Genomic DNA, 22,584 nt, shown 5'->3' with positions numbered 1-22,584 from the left:
ACGCCGCATTTCAGGCCACCATGACGGAAAAGAATATTAAGTCAGCCTTCAGAGGGGCCGGGCTTGTTCCTCTTGACCCGGAAAGTGTGGTCTCGAAACTTGATGTGCAGCTACGGACTCCAACACCGGCTGAGGAGGTGGCTAAACCGTCGACCCCTTGGGTTTCAAAGACCCCAAAGACCGTGCTTGAGGCTCAATCTCAGTCAGATTACCTCGAGAGACGAGTTATAAGGCACAAAAAGTAGCTCCCCAGAGTCAATTCTAGAAGCTATACGGTCTTCTTCTAAGGGAACAAAGATAGTTATGCATAAGGTTGCCTTACTTGAGGCTAGGGTTAAAGAACTTGAACAGGCAAATGAGATACTAAGCCGGCGCCGGAGGGCAAAAAGGACCCGACTACAGAAAAGAGGGGTAATGACAGTAGAGGAAGGAAGGCAAGCAATTGATCAGATGGATATAGATGCGCAGGTAGTGGCAGAATCGTCGAGAAGTGGTAATCAAGGGAGGTCAGCGCGACCGGGGGTTCGGCATTGTGGTGTCTGCGGCAAGCCCGGTCATAATGCAAGAACATGTCAGGTAGTGATTGAGACATCTGGGGAAGAGTATAGCGAGTAATTTCAATTGATTAAATGGTTTGTTGTGTTTTTATAGTGATTTCTATCTTAAAGGTTAAAAAAAAGTGTCCGGTTCGCTTGCTGTCCGGCTCGCTATACATGTACGTTACTTAATATAATAAGATATTATATAAGGTGCTATGCTCCTCTTAGATATATATAACTTAGACCTTTTAATAATATATTATCTTTTACTCCTATAATCTTACTTTATTAGTTATTCTATAAGATAATATTAAGGCCATATATAAACTATAGCTCTCTAGGTTAAATAATAAGGCAAATAAGGTAATATTAAATACTAAGTATTTAAGAGGTAGATATATCTATTTATGCCTATATATAACTTTTTTTTTTATATCTTTCTTTTTATTATATATTTTTTATTCTTATTATTAATATAAGTAATATATCTTATTTATAATTAGTTATATTATATTATATTATATCTTTAGTAATAAGACTTATTTAAACTTATTTATTTATTTTATATTTCTTTTTTAGTAATATTAAGATAATTAGCTTTAGCTTATAAAACTAATAATATATTAATAACCTTTTAGAAAGTCTTATTTTTAATTTTACCTTAATATATAGATTTAATATTTTATCTTAATATAATAAATATATAGCTATTTTTCTTTAAAGCAATCTAATATAATATTTTAAAGCACTTTTAATATAAATTAAATAGCCTTAAAAGTATTAAGTATAAATAAAAAATACTTAGTATTATATTAATTATTATATAATAATATAACCTATAAGGTTAATAAAAAAAGTAATATAATTAAGTAATAATATACTTAATCTTATTATATTAGACTTACTAGATTAAATATTATTATATAACTTTATATTACCTAAAATAGAAATTAAAATATCTTAATCTATATCTTAGTAATTTTAATAATAAAAGCTCTATACTTAAAGCTAAAGGTCTTACTAGGCTTAAAATAATAAGGTTTATTTATATAATTATTAATAGCTATAATAATACGCTAAAGCTAGCTCTATTTATAATAAATAGCTTATATCTTAATTAACTAAAGAGGTTAAAATCCCTTTTATATAATAATTCTATCTTTTAATATTAACTATTTAATATATATAATAAGCAAGTATTATAGTTATATAAGTATTATAAAAATCCTAACCTTTAAGCTAGAGATTATAATAAAAATACTATAAACTATTTAATTAATTAAAACTACTCGCTATACTCTTCCCTAGATATCTTAATTATTACCTAATAGGTCTTTATATTATAACTAGGCTTATTATAGATATTATAACGCCAAATACCCGGTCGCGCTAACCTCTCTTAACTACTACTCCGCGACAATTTAGCCACTACCTATATATTAGTATCTATTTAATTAATTACTTGCCTTTCCTCCTCTATTATTATAACCCCTCTTTTCTATAGTCTAGTCCTTTTTGCCCTCTGGCGCCGACTAAGTATCTTATTTGCCTCCCGAAGGTCTTTATTCTTAGTAGCTAGTAAGGTAACCTAATATATAATTACTTTTATCCCCTTCTTAAGAGACCTTAGGGCTTTAAGGATTAACTCTAGGGAGCTACTTTAATACCTCTTAATTTATTTTTCTAGGTATTTAGACTAAGATTAGGCCTTAAGTATAGTCTTTAGGGTCCTTAATGCCTAAGAGGTTAATTAATTAAAAGCCTCTTTAATTAGCGTTAGCGTTTATAGCTATATATTAAGCTTTAAGATTATACTTTCTAAGTTAAGGGGAATAAGGTTAGCTCCTTTAAAAGCCCCCTTAATATTTCTTTTTATTATTATAGCCTTATATATTATATAGAAGGCTAGAAAGAACTTAGTCTTTAAAATATAAGTAATAAAGTATCTAATTAAATACTCTATTTCTTAACTATAAGTCTTTTTAAGTAGCCTAAAGTACCTAATATTAAGAGGCTAGAGTAGATAAGATAAATAAGATAATATATAAAGCTAGATAATCTTTTTCTCTTTATAATATCTCTTAAATTTAATAAAGTAATAGCTTTTATAGCTATTAAGGATTAAAAGATAATAGCGACTATTTAATTACTTAGCTATATATTAGTTAAAATGCTTAAGCTATTTAAGATTAGTTTTATTATTAGTCTAGTTATTTTAGGTTATTATAATAGCCTAATCGCCCGGGAGGTTATTATCTTAATACTAATTAGTAAGGTAATATTAGCCCGCGCTAATAATAAATAGCTAGATTACCTAGCTTTTTATATTAATTACTTAGATAATTATAATCTATTCCTAATTATTAGGCTATATTAATTTCAGCTTTAAATACCTTTCTAAGCCTATAATAACTATTCTGCTTATAATTATGCCTATAAGGAAGCTAATCTTATTAAAGTTATAGATATTATTTAATTAGATACTATACTTCGCGATTATATTTGCTATAAGCTAAAACTAATTATAGATAATAATTAGATCTTTATACTTAGCTCTCTAGTAGTTATATTTCTAAAAAAAATATATCTTAAGCTCTTAGTATTATTTAATAAAGTTTAAAGCCTAATATATATTAATAGGTAGCGCATCGCGGTCGATAAGTAATTAATTAGCTATTTCCTTTATACTATAAAGCTAGGGGGGAAATCCTCGTGAATCTAGGTCGAGAATAAAGTAAATAAGAATCTATTCCTTTAAATTAAATAGCTGATGTAATTTCTAGATAATATCGCATCGAGATTAAATATTATACTATCTATGATATAAGGTATGATAATAAACCTTATAGATAGTTATAGCTCGTTAGATGCTTAACTTAGGGTTATTTTGTATAGCCTAAAGGGCAAGAAGTATTCTAGATTTAATAAAAGCCTATAATATATTAGGTGGTTAAGAAATAATTAATTAAATGAAGAAGATATAAGTTAAGGGATTTTTATAATACTTGTATAACTATGATACTTGCTTATTATGTATGTTAATTATAATTTTTAATTACTTAAAAAAATTAAAATTACTTTTATTATCCTTATAAGAAAAGATTTAATTATAACTAATAATAACTATAATTAATTAATAACTAATTAATTAATAATTAATTAATTAATAAATAATATATTAAGAAAATTATAATAGCTTTTTATAAAAACCTCTAACTAAATAATTAAAATAATATAGCTAATACTTATTAATATGCCTTTTAATATAATTAAGATAATCTTACTAAGAAAGTCTATAAGCTTTAAAAAAGTATAAAAAATATTTATAATAAATTATAAGAAATAATATTAAATAGAGATATTTAGAATATTAATATAAATATAATATTTAGTAATTAAAGCCTAATTAAACTCGCGATCTTTAGTTATAATATTTTTTCTTTTTACTTAACTTTTTTTTATTAAGTTATAATACTAATATATATGATAAGCAAGTATTATAGTCATGCAAGTATCACAAAAATCCCTTAACTTATATCTTTTTTATTTAATTAATTATTTCTTAATTACCTAGTATGTTATAGGCTTTTATTAAGTCTAGAATGCTTCTTGCCCTTTAGGCTATATAAAATGACCCTAAGTTAAGTATTTAACGAGCTATAACTATCTATAAGGTTTATTATCGTACCTTATATCGTAGATAGCATGGCATTTAATCTCGACGCGATACTATTTAGAAATTATGTTGGCTATCTAATCTAGAGGAATAAATCCTTATTTATTTTATTCTCGACCTAGATTCGCGAGGATTTCCCCCCTGGCTTTATGGTGTGAAGGAAATGGCTGATTAATTGCTTATTGACCGCGATGCGCTACTTGTTGGCATGCGTTGGGCTTTAAACTTCGTTAAATAATATTAAGAGCTTAAGATGCGTTTTTTTCGGAAATATGACTACTAGAGAGCTAAGTGTGAAGATCTAATTATTATCCGCGATTAGTTTCGGCTTGTGGCGAACATAATCGCGAAGTATGGCATCTGATTAGATGATATCTATAACTTTGATGAGACTGGCTTTCTTATGGGTATAATTGTAAGCGGAATAGTTGTTATGGGCTTAGAAAGGCGTTTAAAGCCGAAATTAGTGTAGCCTGGCAACCGGGAATGGATTATGGTTATCTAAGCGATTAATGTAGAAGGCTAGGCGATCTAGCCGTTTATTATTGGCGCGGGCTAATATTACCTCGCTAATTGGTACTAAGATAGTAACCTCCCGGGTGATTGGGCTATTATAATGACCTAAAATGGCTGGACTGATAATAAGACTGGTCTCGAGTGGCTTAAGCACTTTGACCGGTGTATAGCTAAGCGATTAAATAGTTGCTATCGTCTTTTAATCCTTGATGGCTATGAAAGCTACTACTCTATTGAATTCGAGAGATATTGTGAGGAGAAGAAGATTATCTGGCTTTATATGCCACCTTATTCGTCTTATCTACTCTAGCCTCTTGATGTTGGGTGCTTTGGGCTGCTTAAGAAGGCTTATGGTCGAGAAATAGAGTATTTGATTAGATGCTTTATTACCTATGTTTTAAAGACCGAGTTTTTTCTGGCCTTCTACGTAGTATATGAGGCTATGATGACGGAAAGAAATATTAGGGGGGCTTTTAAAGGAGCTGGCCTTATTCCCCTTGACCCAGAAAGTGTGGTCTCGAAGCTTAATGTGTAGCTATGGACGCTAATGCCGGTTGAGGAGGCTTTTGATTAATTGACCTCTTGGGCGTTAAGGACCCTAAAGACTGTGCTTGAGGCCTAATCTTAGTCTGAATACCTGGAAAGACGAATTAGGAGGCATTAAAGTAGCTCCCTAGAGTTAATCCTTGAAGCCCTAAGGTCTCTTGAGAAGGGGATAAAGGTAGTTATGTATCGGGTTGTCTTACTAGCTGCTGAGAATAAAGACCTTCGGGAGGCAAATGAGATACTTAGTCGGCGCTGGAGGGCAAAAAGGACTAGATTATAGAAAAGAGGGGTTATGACGGTAGAGGAGGGAAGGCAAGTAATTAATTAAATGGATGCCGATGCGTAGGTAGTGGCCGAATCGTCGCGGAGTGGTGGTTAAGGGAGGTCGGCGCGACTGGGTATTTGGCGTTGTGGTATCTGCGGTAAGCCTGGTTATAATGCAAGGACCTATTAGGTAGTAATTGAGATATCTGGGGAAGAGTATAGCGAGTAGTTTTAATTGATTAAATGGTTTATGGTGTTTTTATTATAATCTCTAGCTTAGAGGTTAGGATTTTTGTGATACTTGCATGACTGTGATACTTGCTTATTATGTATGTTAATAAAAGGGTTAATTTTATTAAATAAAAGCTTTTTTTATTAAAGACCCTTAAAAGAAATCTAAAGGAATAATATAACCCTATAAGTAAAAAATATAGATTTTTCTTTAATTTATAAGGTAATTAATACAGGGCGTAGGTTATAATATTTATAATAAATATAAAGACTTTCTATTATACTAAATAAGAGGATTAAAGAAGTCTTATAGCTAGCTAGGATCTAACTATATAGCTATAGGCATAATTATATTAAGAAATAAGGGTTATTAGTATTATAGGTTTTAGATAGATTAGTTCCTAGATATTATAGCCTAACTTATACCTATTATGTATATAGGCAGGACTTATAATTCCTTATTAATTAAATAAGTAATTACTGCTAATACTAAGTAATTATAATAATTACTTCTATAATTACTCTAATTAGGGTTAATAAGTAAAGTAATTATAATTAATATTAAAAATATATAAGATATACTTATTATACTTTCTTATATAGTAGTTACCTTAGTTATTAATATAACTTAGTTATATTTAATACCTTTAAGTATATTACTAGATATTACTTATAATCTTTTTTTAAAATAATACTCATAGTCCCTTGCTAATATAAACCTAGTATAATTAGTTTATCCCTTAGAAATCTTATAATTATTATATAAAGCTTAAAATATCTCTTAGACTAAAAATAAGAGCTATTAAAAGAATTAGGAGTAGCTTATTATAAAGACTTTTAGGTATTATTATAGGGATATATGCGCTTTAGATATTAATAAGGCTATTATATTTATATAATACCTATAGCTTTTCTAGCTATTATTTTCCTATCCCTAAGGCTAACGTACTTGATAAGGGAGTGTCTCACTCAAGCGAGTATCTCAATTTACCCTATAGTGGGATTTACTCCTTAGAGAAAATTATTTTAAAAAATTCTAAAATATTAAGCTTTAATCCTCAAAGACTATAAAATTAGATATAGATTACTTATAAAATATAGAACTATACATATTTTTATAAGAATTTTAAAAAAATCCCTTATAGGGTAGTTTAGAAAAAAGTATATTCATATTGTGTAAATAGCTATTTCTCTATAAAGGGAATTTTTTAAAAATCTAGAAAAATTACTTTTATATTTTATATTAAGTTAGATTTATAAAAATACTCTTTTTAAGTTTATAGCTATTTTATAGCTATTTTTAGAAATTCAAGATTAGCTATTTTTTAGTGCACAGTATGCTAAGACACTCGCTTATCTAAGACACTCGCTTATTAAGTACGTTATAGTTATACCTTAATTAGTTATTTATTATAAATAATATTTAACTTAATAACTTTATTATTAATTATAATTATTATAAGTATAATAAGTTACTTATTATAGAAAATTTAAATATTCTTAATAGCTATTTTCTAAGCCTTAGTTAAAGTATTAGATATAGAATTTATTAAAGATACTATTTAGATTATAGAGTACCTCGTAAAGATTCTTATTATAGATATTTACATTTAGCTATATATAGAAATATAAAGTATATAAAATTTATATCCCTTTAAATATTAAGGGGCTCTAGTTAGGTCACGGCAGGGGGGGGCAGCTAATAAAAATATATTAAATTAAAGATACCTAGCCCCCCAGCTATTTTAGCCTATAATAGAAGTACCAGCAACCTCTCGAGCTAAACGTCGACGCCATTGAGAGATACCGTCAACAGAGATGATACCCGGATCTCATCCGCTCGAGCCTTGAGCTCCTCAACATCCCAATTCGCCCAGACAAACTTGTTTCTCAGAAAGGCAGCTTCATCCGACGCAAGCCACACGACAAAGTGTCCGGGCAACTCAACTGTAAGTCATTAGTATCATACGCAATACATCAATTGCTTGGTGATTTGGGGGGAAACAACAGTACATACCTGTGTCTGGGCCAATCGGGATGCTTGGGTTGATCTCGGTTCCGACGATGCCTGGATGGAAACTCGACACATGAATATCCGGGTTCTCGGATGCGTAATACTCGAGCATCTTCTGTGCCGCTCCCTTGATGGCAGCGTAGTTCCACACTCCTGGAACCTCTGGGAGAGGAGCCCAGTGGCCGATGGAAGATCCTGTGTGCAGCAACTTTGCACCGGGAGCCGCCAAAGGGGTGAATGCCTGCAACGAGTTGAATGGGCCGAGAAAGTTGATCTCGAAGCCTCGACGGATCTCTGCCTCCTGGTAGCCGATAACAGGGGCCTCTTCTGGAAGCATTCCGGCATTGTCGAGGAATATGTCAATCTTGCTCCTGATCTTGGAGACAATTGCACTCAGGGCCGCCTCGATGGACGCGCGGTCGGTGACGTCGCCTGTCTGTAAAATGACCTGGGTCGGCGAGTTGGCTTCCGCGATGACCTGCCCAGCAGTCTGTAGGCGATCGATGCGGCGCCCAATGATAGAGACCGACTTGGCATTGGCCTGAGCAAAGGCAATAGCGGCCGCCTTACCAATGCCTGTACCACCGCCCGTGATGACGACGTGCTTTCCGGTGACCGAAAGCTCTGGTCTTGTGGGCGAGATGGACGGGTAGGTATCATTGTGCCAGGTCTTTGTGAATGAGGTGATACTGTCGAAGGGAGGGGACGCCATAGTGAAGTAAGATGAGTGGAGGGCAATGACGGATGAGCTTTTCTTGGTCGACATCCATTTCACGGTAGAACCTTTGGTTTCTTATATACCTCGCAGAAACAAGTCGATTGCTAAGCCAGTAGTGGAAGCTTGGGGCGCATCTGCTTCCGCGGAACTCGGGCATGAAATACCACGTCTCCATCGACTGGCACATGAACTTTTCGGTCCACTTTGCTTACAAGTCGAGTTTTGTGACATCTACTCGCTTTAATACATACCATATTGGACTTGCAATGGAATACGACAAAGGTGGTAGCCGGGAGTATAACTAGGTATCTCTTCTCCCGGTGTCCACGTAACAAACTCATTTCAAATAACAACACACAAACTACAACCGGCTTCTTACTAGAGTTTTTAAAGTCATGTTAGACACTCCCTTAGGCAATATTTATTATTTATGTCGAATGTATGATATCATTCAACGGCATGAATCCTGGTTGGAGATTCGGAGGCGCACTGCAAGGGCCTGACGCTGCAGCACCTCGCATGACTCTCGTGCCCTCTTGAGTCCATCAAGTGGCACTTCCTGAGTCATATCGTCCAAGAAGGAGAATGAAATGTTTGCCAGGCACTCATCGTATTCAATGTTCTCGTGGTACGGGTTGAACATGTTGTTAGCTATTAAGCAAACTCCCGCAGATATATAAGTGCAAGCAGTCATCCTACAAAACCCGAGTTAGTTTGAGGATTGTGGAACGGTCGACTCTTCGACAAAAAGCCAAATTTCTTACCAAATGAATGCGGGATCTTTTTGTTCGATGCCCGCGAATAGCTTCATGTATTCACGGCACTCGTTGACAAGCCCATGCCAGCCAACCGGCGATGGCGCCGGTGAGACAAGTTCACCTTGCACGGCCTCTCTGCCGAAAGTTTGCAGCGTCTGAAGCCATCGAGTTTCCATGACGTGAACCTGGTATATGGAGATGCGACAGAAAAGATGAGTAGCGAAGAGAACACCAAAACATCTGCATGAGTGGACTTCACCCACGCTTAATATGGCCTCGGGTCGGAATTGCTGTGGCACCCGAGAGAACCAGTCGTCTAGTCTGTAACGCAGAACAGCTACCTTCTCGAGCTTCTCATGACTGCTCAAGCCTCGGGAACTTGTTGAATACATGGCGTTATAGATCTCTCCTTGAATTTGGGCCAACTGTACCCGGGATAGGAAGAAATTGAAACTGGATACGCCGTCGGCGCCGGTAAAAAAGCCAGCCCCATCTTGAGGGTCAGACGAAGGCCATTCCAGATCGATGTCCATCTCCCGTTGGATAGGTGGCTGTTTGGTTCGCGCGCTGATGTCCCGATCGAGTATGTAAGCTATCCAGAACACACGGCACCTTTCTAGTACGACACTGCCATCGAGGTGTGCCGAGCTCTCTCGCGTGTGTAGCCCCAGTTGGTGTGCCAGGCGTAGAGCCATGGCGATCAGCATTGTTGCAGGTTTCAAGTCTTGAACCCCCTGGAACAGCAGGGTCATTCCGACGAGGACCTGTACGCTCAGTAGTGTCGTTTCTCCCATGACGATTTTGTTGAGCACCGACTGCGCATTCTTGGTGTACTTGGCCGTGTTTTTGCTGGTTGTCTCTTCTTCGGGCGGTGTCTGACGATGAACCAGCGCAAGCATCGTGTTGATCACCGCCCAGGTGGTGTAATCTCTCGGAGTTGAGTATGTGTACCATCCATTGATTACACGCAACAATCTATCGGGATTGAATAGTGGAATGGTTGAGTTGAACCCCGCGATGTACTTTTGCGCTGCAGACATGACCTCGTGCTGGGGCGGCAGTTCCAGGGGGCCCTCGCCGTTTCGAGCTTCCATGTTGAAATCAGCTACCTGGGTGCCATAGGCCGAGTGTAGTTCAAAAGAAGGTGCGATGGCCTCGTCCCTGCCTTCGAGCTCATGTATCCTCTGCGCAGCTTGGTTCAGGCTGGCTTCGAGACTCTCTACCCTGGCTTGTAGGTCCTCGGTGGTTTTGCCGGGCTTTTGCCTCCTAGCACGGGCTTTTCTACTCGATGCCTCGAAAGTGCACTCCGAATGGTATAGTACACAATGAGAGCAAGCGGGTTTCTGGCCGTCACATTTGATCCTCTTGCGGTAGCAGACGTCACAGGCCTGGAGAGTTAATCAGACATTGCATAAACATAGGTGGAGAGATGATTAGATTTTGCTAGACCAACTTTTCTTCGAGGAATAGGTTGCATCGCGTTTGTGGCCGAATGAGATCATGAGTTTTAAGAATTTCAAGTTTTGGACGTGTTTGAAACGCAATAGAGGGGGTTTTGCGGGCTGTTTACTGGGGACCTTGTTTAGATAAAGGGATGTCTTCCGCGGAACCTCTGCTGATAAAGCATGCTTCTGCTGGCTGGGCATTCAACGGGGGTCTGAGCCAATCACGGTTAGGATCTTCTTCCCCCAAATGGCGATGTAACCTTAATGGAATCTCATACTAATAACCAGCGCTAAAGATAGCACCCTAGCAATAGGCACGTTCAGGCTGCGAGCCTTCGCGATCCCTCATTTATCATTTCAAAGAAGTGTTCGCGGTTTCGGAAGAACCATTGGGTTTTGCATGCCCAAAAGGTCTAACGACAGGCAAAATCCTCACCCACCCTGTACATCTATTTCAGCTGCAGTGGCTTGGCATGGCGCCAGTGCGCAGCTGGCAATCATCTTCCACTGCCACGTTTTGGAGTGTATCTTGGCAGCCCGTCTTGTCAGTCCTCTGCTGAACAAATTCTGTCGTCGTAATACTCAGAGGAGAGAAAGGCCAAGCCTCTTAAATAGGAATTGCTTTGTCACGGCGGCTTCGCGTTCGGAGGGTTGGCTCGTTGAGTGTTTCAGAGACTTTGTACCCTAGGCTCTTGGCGCTGGTTTCAGCCTTCAGAAGGTTACTTTCCAACGAGAGCGGGGCGCAATTATCACCCTTAACACCAGACAATGGCCTGTCCAACAGATCAGATGGATGGTAACCAATGTCTAGTTCGACACCAAACACCAGCTTTCAAGCATCATGGCGCTCTCCCTCCACTGACGTCGCGTCGAAATATGCCTTACTTACCTAATGATGCAGGCAAGTAGGCTATGCCCACTACGAAAGGTGGCTCAGCTAGGCGCTTATCGACAGCCTGATTCTCAAAGGTGCAGCCCGCCCCTCATTTATTCTCGCTCTTTTTTTCAGCTTCAACTCATTCAACCACAATCCTTCCTCCGAGCAAGAGCTCCTCTGCTTTCGCGATGGATCCTCTGTCCATCGCGACCTCGGTGGTAAGTGAAACCTCACATCGTCGTCGTTGCGAACAAGACGCGCACTGACGCGGTTTTAGGTCGGGTTAACGGCGACATGCCTCACAACCTGCAAAAAGCTGTCCGACCTTGCTGGCAATTATGAAGACGTGCCTGTAGTCATCGCCATGATCTGTTCCGAGTCGACGCTTATCAGTATCGCCTTGTCTGAACTACAGATGAAGATTCTCCGGCGGGACGACCTCTCACAGGCCTGGGCTTCGCGAACTGACGTGCTGATGGCCTTTGAGACCGCTCTCACTGGATGCATGGTCGTCTTTAGCTGCCTTGAGGCTGAGACCAGACAACTTCAATCACAGAATTCGTCTAACATGGGAGTATGGGCCAAGATTAGATTCATGTGGAATCAGGACCGGTTGAAAGACCTCTTGAATGCCCTCAGAGGGCAACAGACCTCAATAGGCTTTCTGCTAAAGATTCTCGAGACGTAAGTATCGTTTGACGGATGAGTGGTACGTACTAACCGTTGGTAGGGACACTCTATCAGATATCCAGCGAAGTCTTCGCGACAATAGGTCCAGGATCCAGGCCAGTGCATCGCAAGCCCAATCGCTCCGATCGAGAAACCCGAGCATCAAGATGGGGTGCGAGTCTATCTTTGACAACGACACTGCCAAGCTTAGTCTTTTTGACGTCGAAGCCGTCTCAGCTGTCGCTCCCTCAGAGCTCGATTTCGAGTTCGACGACTTGGTCCTGAATAGCCAAGCGTATCGACGGGCCTTTGCCAGAGCACAGGCAGATAGCGAACAACCACAGATACACGTCGTAGAAGGCGACCTCATTGACTTCTCAGAAACTCAATCCTCCTTTGACAACTCTGACGCGGCAACAATCCGAGAGCTCAACCAAGACCTCCAAGGCTTGAACATCGGCGCAGATTCTGAGACCCAGGCGCTCTTGATGGGATCTATCGGAGAGACGACTCTACAGCAACCACAACCACGAATACAAATACGGAGAAAACCATTGGACGAACAAGAAAAAGGCTTAAACCGAAGAGAAATAGAACGCCCAAAGAACCCAGGCGTACTATCCTCTCAAAAGCCATCCCAAGAGAAGCTCCGCGCCGGATTGAAATGCGACAAATGTTCTGAGCCTGTCACCGCACGATTTGTGAGAGCTCTGGGCGGAGTGTGGCATGTCGACTGCTTCACATGTGTTGTAAGTAACACCAGGATAAAGTGCATCCGGTTTCGAGCTGACCGTGATTTGTAGGATTGCCATCAAACTGTCGCCTCACGCTTCTTTCCGCACGATGACAACGGAACTCAGAAGCCCCTATGTGAGAGAGACTACTTCCGGAGACTCGGCTTGTTGTGCTTCAAGTGCGACCAGGCTTTGAGAGGAACCTACATCACAGCCTTGGATCGGGGTTACCACCTGGAACACTTTTCATGCGACGCCTGCGATGTCGTCTTCAAGGCAAACGAAAGCTACTATGAACACGGGGACAAGATCTTCTGCATGTTGGACTACGTGAAGCTTTACGCACAGCGATGCGACAGCTGCAAGTTTCCAATCTTGAAGCAGTTTGTGGAGGCTCCGGGGAGCTCTGAGGACGGCAAATTACTCGCGTGGCATCCCGAGTGCTACGTCATCATGAGAGAATTGAGTATTGTCCTTCCACCATCAAGCCGAAACCGCGAGTATCTCGCTTTGTTGGATAAGGGAGGAGAAAGAAAGGGTCGCGACAGGGCCGTTTCCAAAGTATCTGACAGACAGGAGCAGCATGAGGCTTTCCTCGCGAACTTACACGCTGCTACTTTGAAGTTCCTCGATGTCTTCCGAGAGACAACTACAACTGCCTTGGCGAGCAAGGAGAACCAAAGCGTGGCCTTTGAGCGCTGGATGATTCTCATCGCCTTGACAAACCTCCTTTTCCAAGTCGTTGCCGAAGTAACAGATGAAAGTAAGCGGATCGCGGCACTGTTGGAAGCATGATGATGTTGCTAACGTTCTGCAGTGCCTAACGACAAACAGCTGAAGACTTTCGGCACTGCCTTTAACAAGTATGCCGAAGCTTTTATTTCAGGCGCCAGCCCTTCGCCTGATTCACTTTGTGAAGCCCTCGCCGTGTCAGTGAGGTCGGTTCTAAGGGTCGGGCTTGTATCTGTACTCGCCAGCGAGGACACCAGAAAAGTCGACAAATTCATGGCAAAGTTGTCAGCTACCGCACCTCCAGAGCTCCGTCTCCCCTACCAAACCCAGCCGCCTAAAGGAAGTAGTCAGGGTATCTTGTGCGAAGGCTGCCATGACTTTGTCAAGAAAGAAGCATACACTGAAGCTTCAATGCCGGGCCTACGTTGGCATCTTGGCTGCTTTGCGTGTGTCGCGTGCAAGCGCTCTGGAACCATCACGCCGAAACCGAGCCAGACCACGGACGGGCACTTTGAGTGTGCGTCACCTGAGTGTGGGTGGGGTGGCATCGTCACTTTTGTTCCGAGTTACGCCCAAACAGTCCATCTCATGTGGCGGGCTTGGGACGTAGTTGTACAGGGTGGTGTGAAGGGTCCCATAAGAAAGAGGATATTTGATTCGGACTTGAGTATGTAAAGTAGCTGAATCCTTACTCAGCACTAATGATAGAGTGCTTGTAACTTCCAAGTGATTTCTTGCATCAGCAGCTCCTTCCACAGTCCGCCTCCAAGCTCCTCTTTGAAGCCACGGCCTCACTCGGTCTTCTGGCTCAGTTATCCTATCAAGACCCGGGGCTCAACTATAACAAAGAACACGTTATCAATATATCACAGCAATATATCACCATCCTAATATAATAGCTTTTTTCGTTCTTTTTTTTCTTTTTAGTCTTTGTGCTGCCTACAGTAGAAGACTCATACCTATCCATCTACATCATAAAAGGTTACACCTCTCAGGTGGTATTTAACTACTCTAACCTCCATATGAGGAACGAGATTGGGCTGTGGCTATTAGAGTGAGTTAACCTGTCAGGAAGAGGACGGCGAGGATTAGGTCACTTAGGCAGCTTAAATGTAGCATCTCGGCAAGTCGCTAAACATTGGTTGGCACACGTCAACTTTGAACATAATGTCATAGAACCCCCATATAACCCTGGTCATGATATCTCATACGACAATGTGTTCTTTATTATAGTTAAAGCCCGGCCGTTGATGGGATAACTGAGCCAGAATGCAGTGATATCTTGTACTTGTAGACTGAGATTACGAGTCCGTGGCCTGTAGCTTAGCAGACCCCTGCCTCAGTCGTCCGCCGGGCGGAGGAAGGTTCTCGGCGCAGGGATTCCGGCCGGTGTTCGGCATCCCACGGAGCCCAGCAGATTAGCAAGTGCGTCGCAATATTAATGCGGCCTTCGTGAAAATGCCGAGTCCGATGATCCATAGTTGAGTTCGCCTTTTGAGGCGTATGCCAACCGCAATTCTCCATGCGGGTCGGGTCGCCTGCTATACCTTCAGATACAATATATCCAAACACACGGAAAGAATGGCCTTCGCCTATTCTCATTTGGCTGGCCATGTGCAGTGTTGTTCTAAGAATTCACAACTAGGGTTACCATGCTTCAAGGCGCTTAGGCTAGATTCGCCCTTTCTAACATAATTTTGCAAGGTAAAATACTCATTGTTGCCCTTCATGGCGTGTCTAGGAGTGGCCATCATCTGCTACCAGACCGAAGAAAGGTTATTACTACGCGACGGCTTCAAAACCAATGCCACATGACACCGTAAACTGTCCAATCATTCCTCCAGCATATACATGCCCATGGGTGCTAGCCCGGCATCGTTACCCTTCTCCCTCTTTGTACGAAGGAGCAGATCATGGAACAACCGAAGACCCTCAGTGCTAACCCTCTCCTGCTTTAATCCCTCCATAATAGTCTCAAAACCTTTCAGCTGCATCGATATAGGGTTTCCAAAGTTTCTGCCCCAGTCCTCATCATCCAGCGCCGCAGCAATGTCCCCAAGAAATGGGAGAAATGACGACAACAGAGGAATGACAATCTTTCGAATTGGGTTCTCGACCGATGGCGGCTTTCCATCTCCGGCTGCTCTCTGGCGCTTCAGCAGGTTCATGGCCAACAAACCGCCAGTGAGCATGCCGTCCATGGCTGCAAGGGCAGCAATGTCCCATAAGCATGCTGCTCCTGGGTCTTCGCCATCATGATGCACGTTTCCAAGAGGCGCCATGATGCTAGAGACTCTGGAAAATACGGCTTCTGTCTCGCCGCTGAGCCAGATAGACGAGTGCTCTGTGCCAACCAGCTGAGGTGTCACCATTATAGCACCGTCCATATACTCCGCAATGCCCTGGGCTTTCAGCCAAGCCTCTATTTGGCGAGCCTGCTGAGAAGTTCCTGTTGTGATGTTGATGATGATCTTTGAGGACTGATTTTCCTCGAAAGGGAGAACAGATGAGAACAGCTCAGTGATGTTGCTATAGGACGCGACGCTGAGAAGAATGACAGCGCTGTTCGCAATGGCCGCTCCGAGGTCGTGTTCGAAGACAGCCCCGCGCTGCGCGAGGTCTTTCAGCCATGGTCTATCGGGGTTCCTGTTCCACATGGTGACAGTGAAGCCTTTTTCAAGCCATTTCCGAACTATGGTCGTGCCGATGTTGCCGACACCCACAATGGTGATGTCTGTCTTGGACATGATGATGTGTAGGTAGCTTTAGAGGTACAAATATTGGGTGATGAGTTGGTGCAATTGAAGTGAAAAGTTCTTATTCAAGAGCTCTGCTCCTGCTCTGGTATTTGTACCGCATCCAACCCCCATGTTGAGATGGACTCAAGAGCAGGTATTTACAGCCGCGAATTTGAGATGGGAGTTTGATGCATTAAAGTCCGCATCTTTGGTGGACTTGCTGATCAATCCTGACTGGCGACTCACATGGCTACCAAAGAACAGCTGATGCCTGTCAAAGTGGCATCTTCGGATCTGGAATCCCGAACTCCCAACACGTATGAAGGATTGTAGATACGGATCCCGCGCGTTCCCGTGAGGAAGGTTGGTAAGAATGAGGTCTATTTAAAGATATTTCTTTGTAATAAGCTCTAAACTAACTTTCCCTCTCTACCTGAGGTGTACTTGCCCCTCGCCGTAGTCCGCCTCTTCGTCCTTCGCTCGTCCGTTCCTCGTCCGTGTATTGACTGAGAAGCGAGATGCGGGCTTTGACCTTCAGAAATCTTCACAATCTGGTGTGTTTTCCCTAACACATGAACGACTGGATTTTCCCCATTCGAGTCTGCTTAGGAGTGAGATTCTTCGCCCAACAGATCGTCCCCGCCACTCTCAGTATTGAGCCCTCGAATACAACGACATCTGTCTCGCGAGGGCCTACCAACCTTATTTTCAATCCAGGCTTGGAGGATCCAGTCACGATATCCCCTTGGGTACGACTTGGTGGCCTCGGGACTGCGTCTATCTCCACCACAGAATTCCATGGAGGCAGGTAGTCTGGCTATTTCACTGGAGCACCTGGAGGCCCCGCAAACATGGGATTTAGACAAAACATCGACTCTTCTCTGCACGAAGCTGACAAGGAATACCGGTTCTCGGCATATGTGAAGGTAAAAGTGGCATCGGGTCGCTTTGCCACATTTGTAGGATGTGGCACGGGAGATGCATACTTCAACACCCGGACCTTTGGGGGCAGCAATGACTGGACCCTAGCGACAGTGACATGCTCTTGGACACAGGCACGTTTGGATGCTGGAGCAGATGTTCGAGTACAGGGTGCATGTGAACGCTTTTCTTTCTATATGGATGATGCTGCCCTTGAAGAAGTGGCGGCATCAGGATAGTGTTCTGTATGTATTGCATCAGCCCTTGTATATAATTAGGCATGGTAGAGTTATGCAAAGGAGAGCATTCAGCCAGTTCTCACTACTACAAGGCCAAGCTCCGTGCAAGCACCGAAACAGGAAAAGAGGTATGCGTTACTAGGTTTACTCTATCTCAATTTGGGTGCCTTTGAGTTTCATGCCTGTACTCTCCTCCTCCTTGATAGCCTCTCCCCGCATTAACCCTGGGAAAATCCCATATCCGACTACAGTAAATCGGTTCGTCGTATTAGGGATTGGTCGTAGAATGACCGGGATCCGGCAGCCAAATAGAATCCAGACCTGGTCTCCTGAGTTGACACCAGAATCTTTATCTAGAGTCCCCAGCCATCCACCTGATGTCCCTACGAATACCACGTAGCTGATATGAAGCATTGGTATCAGTGCCGCCCTTTCGTCTTTCGATAAAACATCTGTGGGCGTGTATCCTCCAAAAACGACGTGTCGGAGACTAAATTCCTGCTGCTCCACCTTGGTTGCTGCCAGGCACAGGGCCCGAAGTAAGGAGACTCTCCTCGCTGGCGTTGGCTTATCTTGGTGGTACATGGCACGGTAACGTTGATCTCTCAACCATGAGAATAGCAGCGACGTGACTTCGTCTTTCTCGTAGAGGGGTGACTCGGCCGCATCTGGCCAAAGCCGTCGACAGTATCCTTCCAGCTTTTGCAACCACTCAAGAATGGGCTGACCACCTGCTTCTTCCCGGTTTCCTACAAAGGAGACTGTGTCAACCAAAAGTCCTTCTGCAGAAAGAGTCAAAGTATTTTGATTGATAGAAGCGCGGGTCGCTCGAGTAGTACCACAAGCTCGACTCGCATTGATGGGCCCCCAGTTGATGGTAACATGCGGCATCCAGGTCGGGAGGCCCTCTCGATCCGAAGGAGCCTTGGGTGCGTGGTTTCCTTCGAAAGCCAGAAATGAGAGGTCGTGATATTTGTCCAGAAAAAGACTGAATACTTGAGAGTATATGTTGATGATGGGAGCCTGGTAGTCAACCCAAACCGCGTCCTGGTCTATGTCTGCGACAAGTCCTAAGACGCCATAGACACGATCTCTAGGCTCAGTCATCTTCAAGCCAGATGCCTGGAGGAATAGATGCAGCAATGACGATCCAAGGATGTCTCGGGTTATCTTGAAACGTTCCACGTCTTTCTCCCTGTGAACCTGACGACCCTTAAGCAGACTCTCCCTGGCACGTAGTATGCCACCTCCCAGAATCTCGGGGGTAAAAGAGTCTTTTGTACTCCCGTCTATGTAGCGAGAAAGCTCAGACAAAGGGCCGGTGAATTGAACCATCTCGCGCTTGATGACGCCCACTTTGTCCTGGAATTGCATCAACTGCGCCCCGTCAAAAGAATCTCGGCGACAATACACCTGAATCTTTGGAGCAAGGATCAGTTCTTGCTGTATCCACAATCGACGCCAGTATGGGTTGCGAAAGATGTCCGCGACCGGGTACCAATACGACGGATCTTGAAAGTCGTCGAGCTCTACTCCTTTGCCAAGGTTTTCCAAGTCTTCAAACACAGATGTAATAGGCTGTACGTTGTGATCAAGCCAAGCGCAGACAACTTGCGCAGTGGCGTATATCGTTTGCATCAACTTAATCTGATGCTCCTTCTCGGCGTTGTCAGGCTGGTTGATGCAGATGGCATCCGTCCAGATAACGCGAGGCTCGCTTGCGTGTCGCAGGTCATCCAGAGCTTTCCTGAGATTTCGACCCACGGGGAACTTGGCGCCATTGACAAAGATGTCGTAGGTTGGCCGAGGTGGTCCCCATGTGTAGCTGAGCGCCTCGAAGATGGGCTTCTCATCCAAAGAGACGTTGAAGAGACGCGTGATAACCCTACTACCAGGCTTCCCAGGGAATAGCTCCAAAAGTCGTATTTCTTTTCTTGCGGGATCCAGAGGCTCGTAATGGAACGATGAGGCTTTTTTCGACCTCTTTTCGATGCCCGACGAAGACACCGTCGTCGGTGGTCGCTTTGCACGTAGCTTTCCCATATCAGGCATGCCAGAGCGATATACAAAGTTAGAGAGCAGAGACAAAGTAAAACGAAGGTATCAGGTGGGTGAGGGAGATGCTACCGAAGGCAAATGGCGCGGGGGTCGACCAATCCATTTGAATGCAAAGAGCGAGGTGCATGGATAAGACTGCCAATCAGACGCTCATCTTACCCCTGCGGCTGAAGAGGAACATTTACAGATGGGAATTTTCAGATTGGCACCATTCAAGAATGATAATGCTACTGCAGCAAAATTGTTGGCCCTGAGTAACCTAATTTCTTTTTGTGTGTTAGATATATCAACCGAGTGGTAACACCGTGCTGAGCTTTACGTGTACATGTGCCCAGACAACCATATCCTGTTGTAGAGTTTCATTTTGCTCAGTATGAGTTAGCTGTAGCCAATGAGCCCATTTTCGCTAAGAGGGAAGGCTTGCTCATAACCTCAAGCTTAGCCAGGTGGAAGTTTCTAAATACAGATTTACCAGCCACATCTTGTCTCAAGCCAGCGAGCAGTTATCTTAGACAGCGGTCAAGTTGATCTATTTGACTTTAATTAAAGTCATTTCCTCATTGTCTCTCTTTTTCAGTCGATTTTTTTCTGGCAATAAGTGATCTTAAACTTTGAGTTGGTGTTAATTGTCAGCCCGCCACCCGTGCGATTTATGCAAAGAGGTAAACCAGAAATAGCGATGTCAGTGCTGAGAAGTCCATCTTAGTATCCCATGTCTGGGGACTGGTCCCGCGGGGTCAATTTCATTCTCGGATCCCTACCTATGTTAGCCTGTTGCCGTCACGTACCTCTCAGCGGTTGTCTCTTCGCAGGGTACGAGCAGACAGCAAATAGCACAAGTAAGCGATGCACAGCACAGTCGCATGGTAGTTGGAGGATCTTCGCTTATCCCTATGGAGTTTAGCTTAAAAGGCCGCGGCTACAGTAAGCCTGACTGGCAAACATGAGGTTAATCACATTGTCTCAACTTTTACATATGTCTAATCAGTCTTCATTATCTTACTGCCTTTGATGTAGATATTTTAATCTCTGATAGTATCAGGAAGCTGAAAAGATTAGAGCTTTTCCGGTGGTGATGCAGTAACGGTTCTGGAAGCAGATGGTTGAAGTAGCTTGTTTGTCGTCTCCGGAAGAATTTGTAAACGACCCGAGTGTGAGGTTCAAGTTCACCCGGAACCAACTCCACATGATGGAGGTCAATTTGTGGCATAAATTGTGTGAGAGCCAAAACCCGGGGGTGAGAGGTTTTGTTCACTTTTCCATGTTGGCCTACTGCCGATTCATACCTTGAGGGCGGTATTGATTCAATGAACAGTCGGAGACCACTTTGCCCCGGTCCTTATAAATCTCAGATTGAAGTCGGAGGAATATCAGTCCGGCAGCGCCAGAAGGATTCTAGGAGATAATCCTTCGGCCTTATAAGAGACAGCCGATGGGGCCAAAAGAGATGGAGGAAACAGAGTTAACAGCAATACTAAAAAGCCAGACACCCATCATGCCCTCTTCTGCGCCAACACTTCTCTACCCCGACATTGCAGACATAAGTCATGCTACCCCCGCTCTTGTCGAGTTCCTCCGTCACTATTTCCAGGCCAAAAGTCGTCATGATGCAGACAAATGGATCAAAGACTTTGATACATCCAAGATCACCTACATTGAAACAGTCCTCGGTCTTCATCTCAACTCAGCAAACTTTGAGGCCACGACGAAAGCAATAATGACGACATGGGGCGCAGATGCCAGGTCTTATCCCCTTCGTGTCATTGGCGACACGCATAGCGCGATCATGTTCTTTGTGGACACACCGGCTATGTTCGGCTCCGAACTTCGTGGGATTGCCGCACTTGACATGGAGAACGACAAGGTTGTTCGCCAGGTCGACTACTGGGACGGGCGGCGAGCTCCCTTGGCCGAGACAAGAGTTCCGGAGAGCCAGTACCCCACCAGTTTCGGAGAGTCGGCAGTGCAGAGGGCTCGGAATCCGGTACTGCAGGCCATCGTCAGTGAGCTCCATGCGGGCCTTTCGACGGGCAACGGCAGCGCCACAGCGGCACTGTTCGACGTTGATGCTGTCTGGGAGGACCGAACCATGCGCACCCTGCTCGATGGCCGATTGGCTATTGAGCGCTACCTTGCCAGGGCCCTCGCCAGCTTGCCGTATGGTACTGGCGCGACTGTTAGACATGTGGTAGGAAGCGAGCAAGGCGGTGGCTATGAATGGATCGGTGGGCCAGGTGCCGTCGCTCGCCATGGCATGACAGCTCTCAAGCTCAATAAGGATGGCTTGATCACCTGGATCAGTCCCGTTTGGGATGCATCATATGCTAGCGACGTTGCAATTGCAACCCTTCTTAGATTCGCGATCGAGGAATAAGCCGCTTCTTAGCAGATATGTAATCGTTTATTTTATAGCATAGCTATGTCAAGTAATCGTATTGATTGTCTTTGTTGAGCGGTCGAGACAAGTCAGGCGAGGTGTTGAAGGATTTGGGCATGGCTAACGGTCAAAGAAACAAGACAGCTAATCAGGATCGGCACTGACTCTTATCAGAAAGCCGGTTCCATGAAGCTCAGGCGGCGCCTTTCGGAAGACAATTGCGGCATCGCATCGAGGCAGTTAGCCAAACTAGAAGAGTCTCGACACACTACAAATCATGTAAAAGTTACTCCAAGAAGCTGGAGTTTCAGGCCGTGGAACCTTTAGTGACCCCAGTTTTCGAGATGACGCTGCGCATTCCAAGCCCTACCAAACCTGTGAAGCCAAGCTATTCAATCGAGTTCATTAGACGGTCTTTTTTCGGCTTTTACAAACCCCGCCCAGCTTTGAAGCTGTCCAGAACCAACAACATAACTCCGTGCCGCACAAGCCTCAATCGGCTACGAGAGGGGAGGCCTCGCTAAGCTCCACG

General features: G+C 43.0%; 5 protein-coding genes across 5 annotated transcripts; 2 read left to right on the top strand and 3 right to left on the bottom strand.

The window, feature by feature from the left end:
* Positions 1 to 7,552: 7,552 nt before the first annotated feature.
* On the bottom strand, positions 7,553 to 8,498 carry NCS57_00331800 (uncharacterized protein; the record flags this gene model as incomplete). The annotated part of the gene is made up of 2 exons (XM_053053321.1): positions 7,553 to 7,719; positions 7,790 to 8,498. 2 exons carry the CDS (start codon positions 8,496 to 8,498, stop codon positions 7,553 to 7,555), a joined length of 876 nt encoding a protein of 291 aa, XP_052918567.1.
* Positions 8,499 to 8,955: 457 nt separating this feature from the next.
* NCS57_00331700 (Zn(2)-C6 fungal-type domain-containing protein) lies at positions 8,956 to 10,356 on the bottom strand (the record flags this gene model as incomplete). Its single annotated transcript, XM_053053320.1, has 2 exons — positions 8,956 to 9,199; positions 9,269 to 10,356. The coding sequence occupies 2 exons, from the start codon at positions 10,354 to 10,356 to the stop codon at positions 8,956 to 8,958; spliced, it is 1,332 nt and encodes a 443-aa protein (XP_052918566.1).
* Positions 10,357 to 11,772: 1,416 nt separating this feature from the next.
* NCS57_00331600 (uncharacterized protein) lies at positions 11,773 to 14,394 on the top strand (the record flags this gene model as incomplete). The annotated part of the gene is made up of 5 exons (XM_053053319.1): positions 11,773 to 11,802; positions 11,862 to 12,268; positions 12,315 to 13,002; positions 13,057 to 13,750; positions 13,805 to 14,394. 5 exons carry the CDS (start codon positions 11,773 to 11,775, stop codon positions 14,392 to 14,394), a joined length of 2,409 nt encoding a protein of 802 aa, XP_052918565.1.
* A 3,367-nt stretch (positions 14,395 to 17,761) lies between these two features.
* On the bottom strand, positions 17,762 to 19,669 carry NCS57_00331500 (HET domain-containing protein; the record flags this gene model as incomplete). Its single annotated transcript, XM_053053318.1, has 1 exon — positions 17,762 to 19,669. The coding sequence occupies one exon, from the start codon at positions 19,667 to 19,669 to the stop codon at positions 17,762 to 17,764; it is 1,908 nt and encodes a 635-aa protein (XP_052918564.1).
* A 1,501-nt stretch (positions 19,670 to 21,170) lies between these two features.
* Positions 21,171 to 22,049, top strand: NCS57_00331400 (uncharacterized protein; the record flags this gene model as incomplete). The annotated part of the gene is made up of 1 exon (XM_053053317.1): positions 21,171 to 22,049. The coding sequence occupies one exon, from the start codon at positions 21,171 to 21,173 to the stop codon at positions 22,047 to 22,049; it is 879 nt and encodes a 292-aa protein (XP_052918563.1).
* Between the last annotated feature and the right edge of the window lie 535 nt (positions 22,050 to 22,584).

Source organism: Fusarium keratoplasticum, chromosome 2 (assembly GCF_025433545.1).
Source record: "Fusarium keratoplasticum isolate Fu6.1 chromosome 2, whole genome shotgun sequence".
Lineage (NCBI taxonomy): Eukaryota > Fungi > Ascomycota > Sordariomycetes > Hypocreales > Nectriaceae > Fusarium > Fusarium keratoplasticum.
The sequence above is the reverse complement of the archived record's forward strand: the minus strand, read 5'-3'. Positions and strand labels throughout refer to the sequence as shown.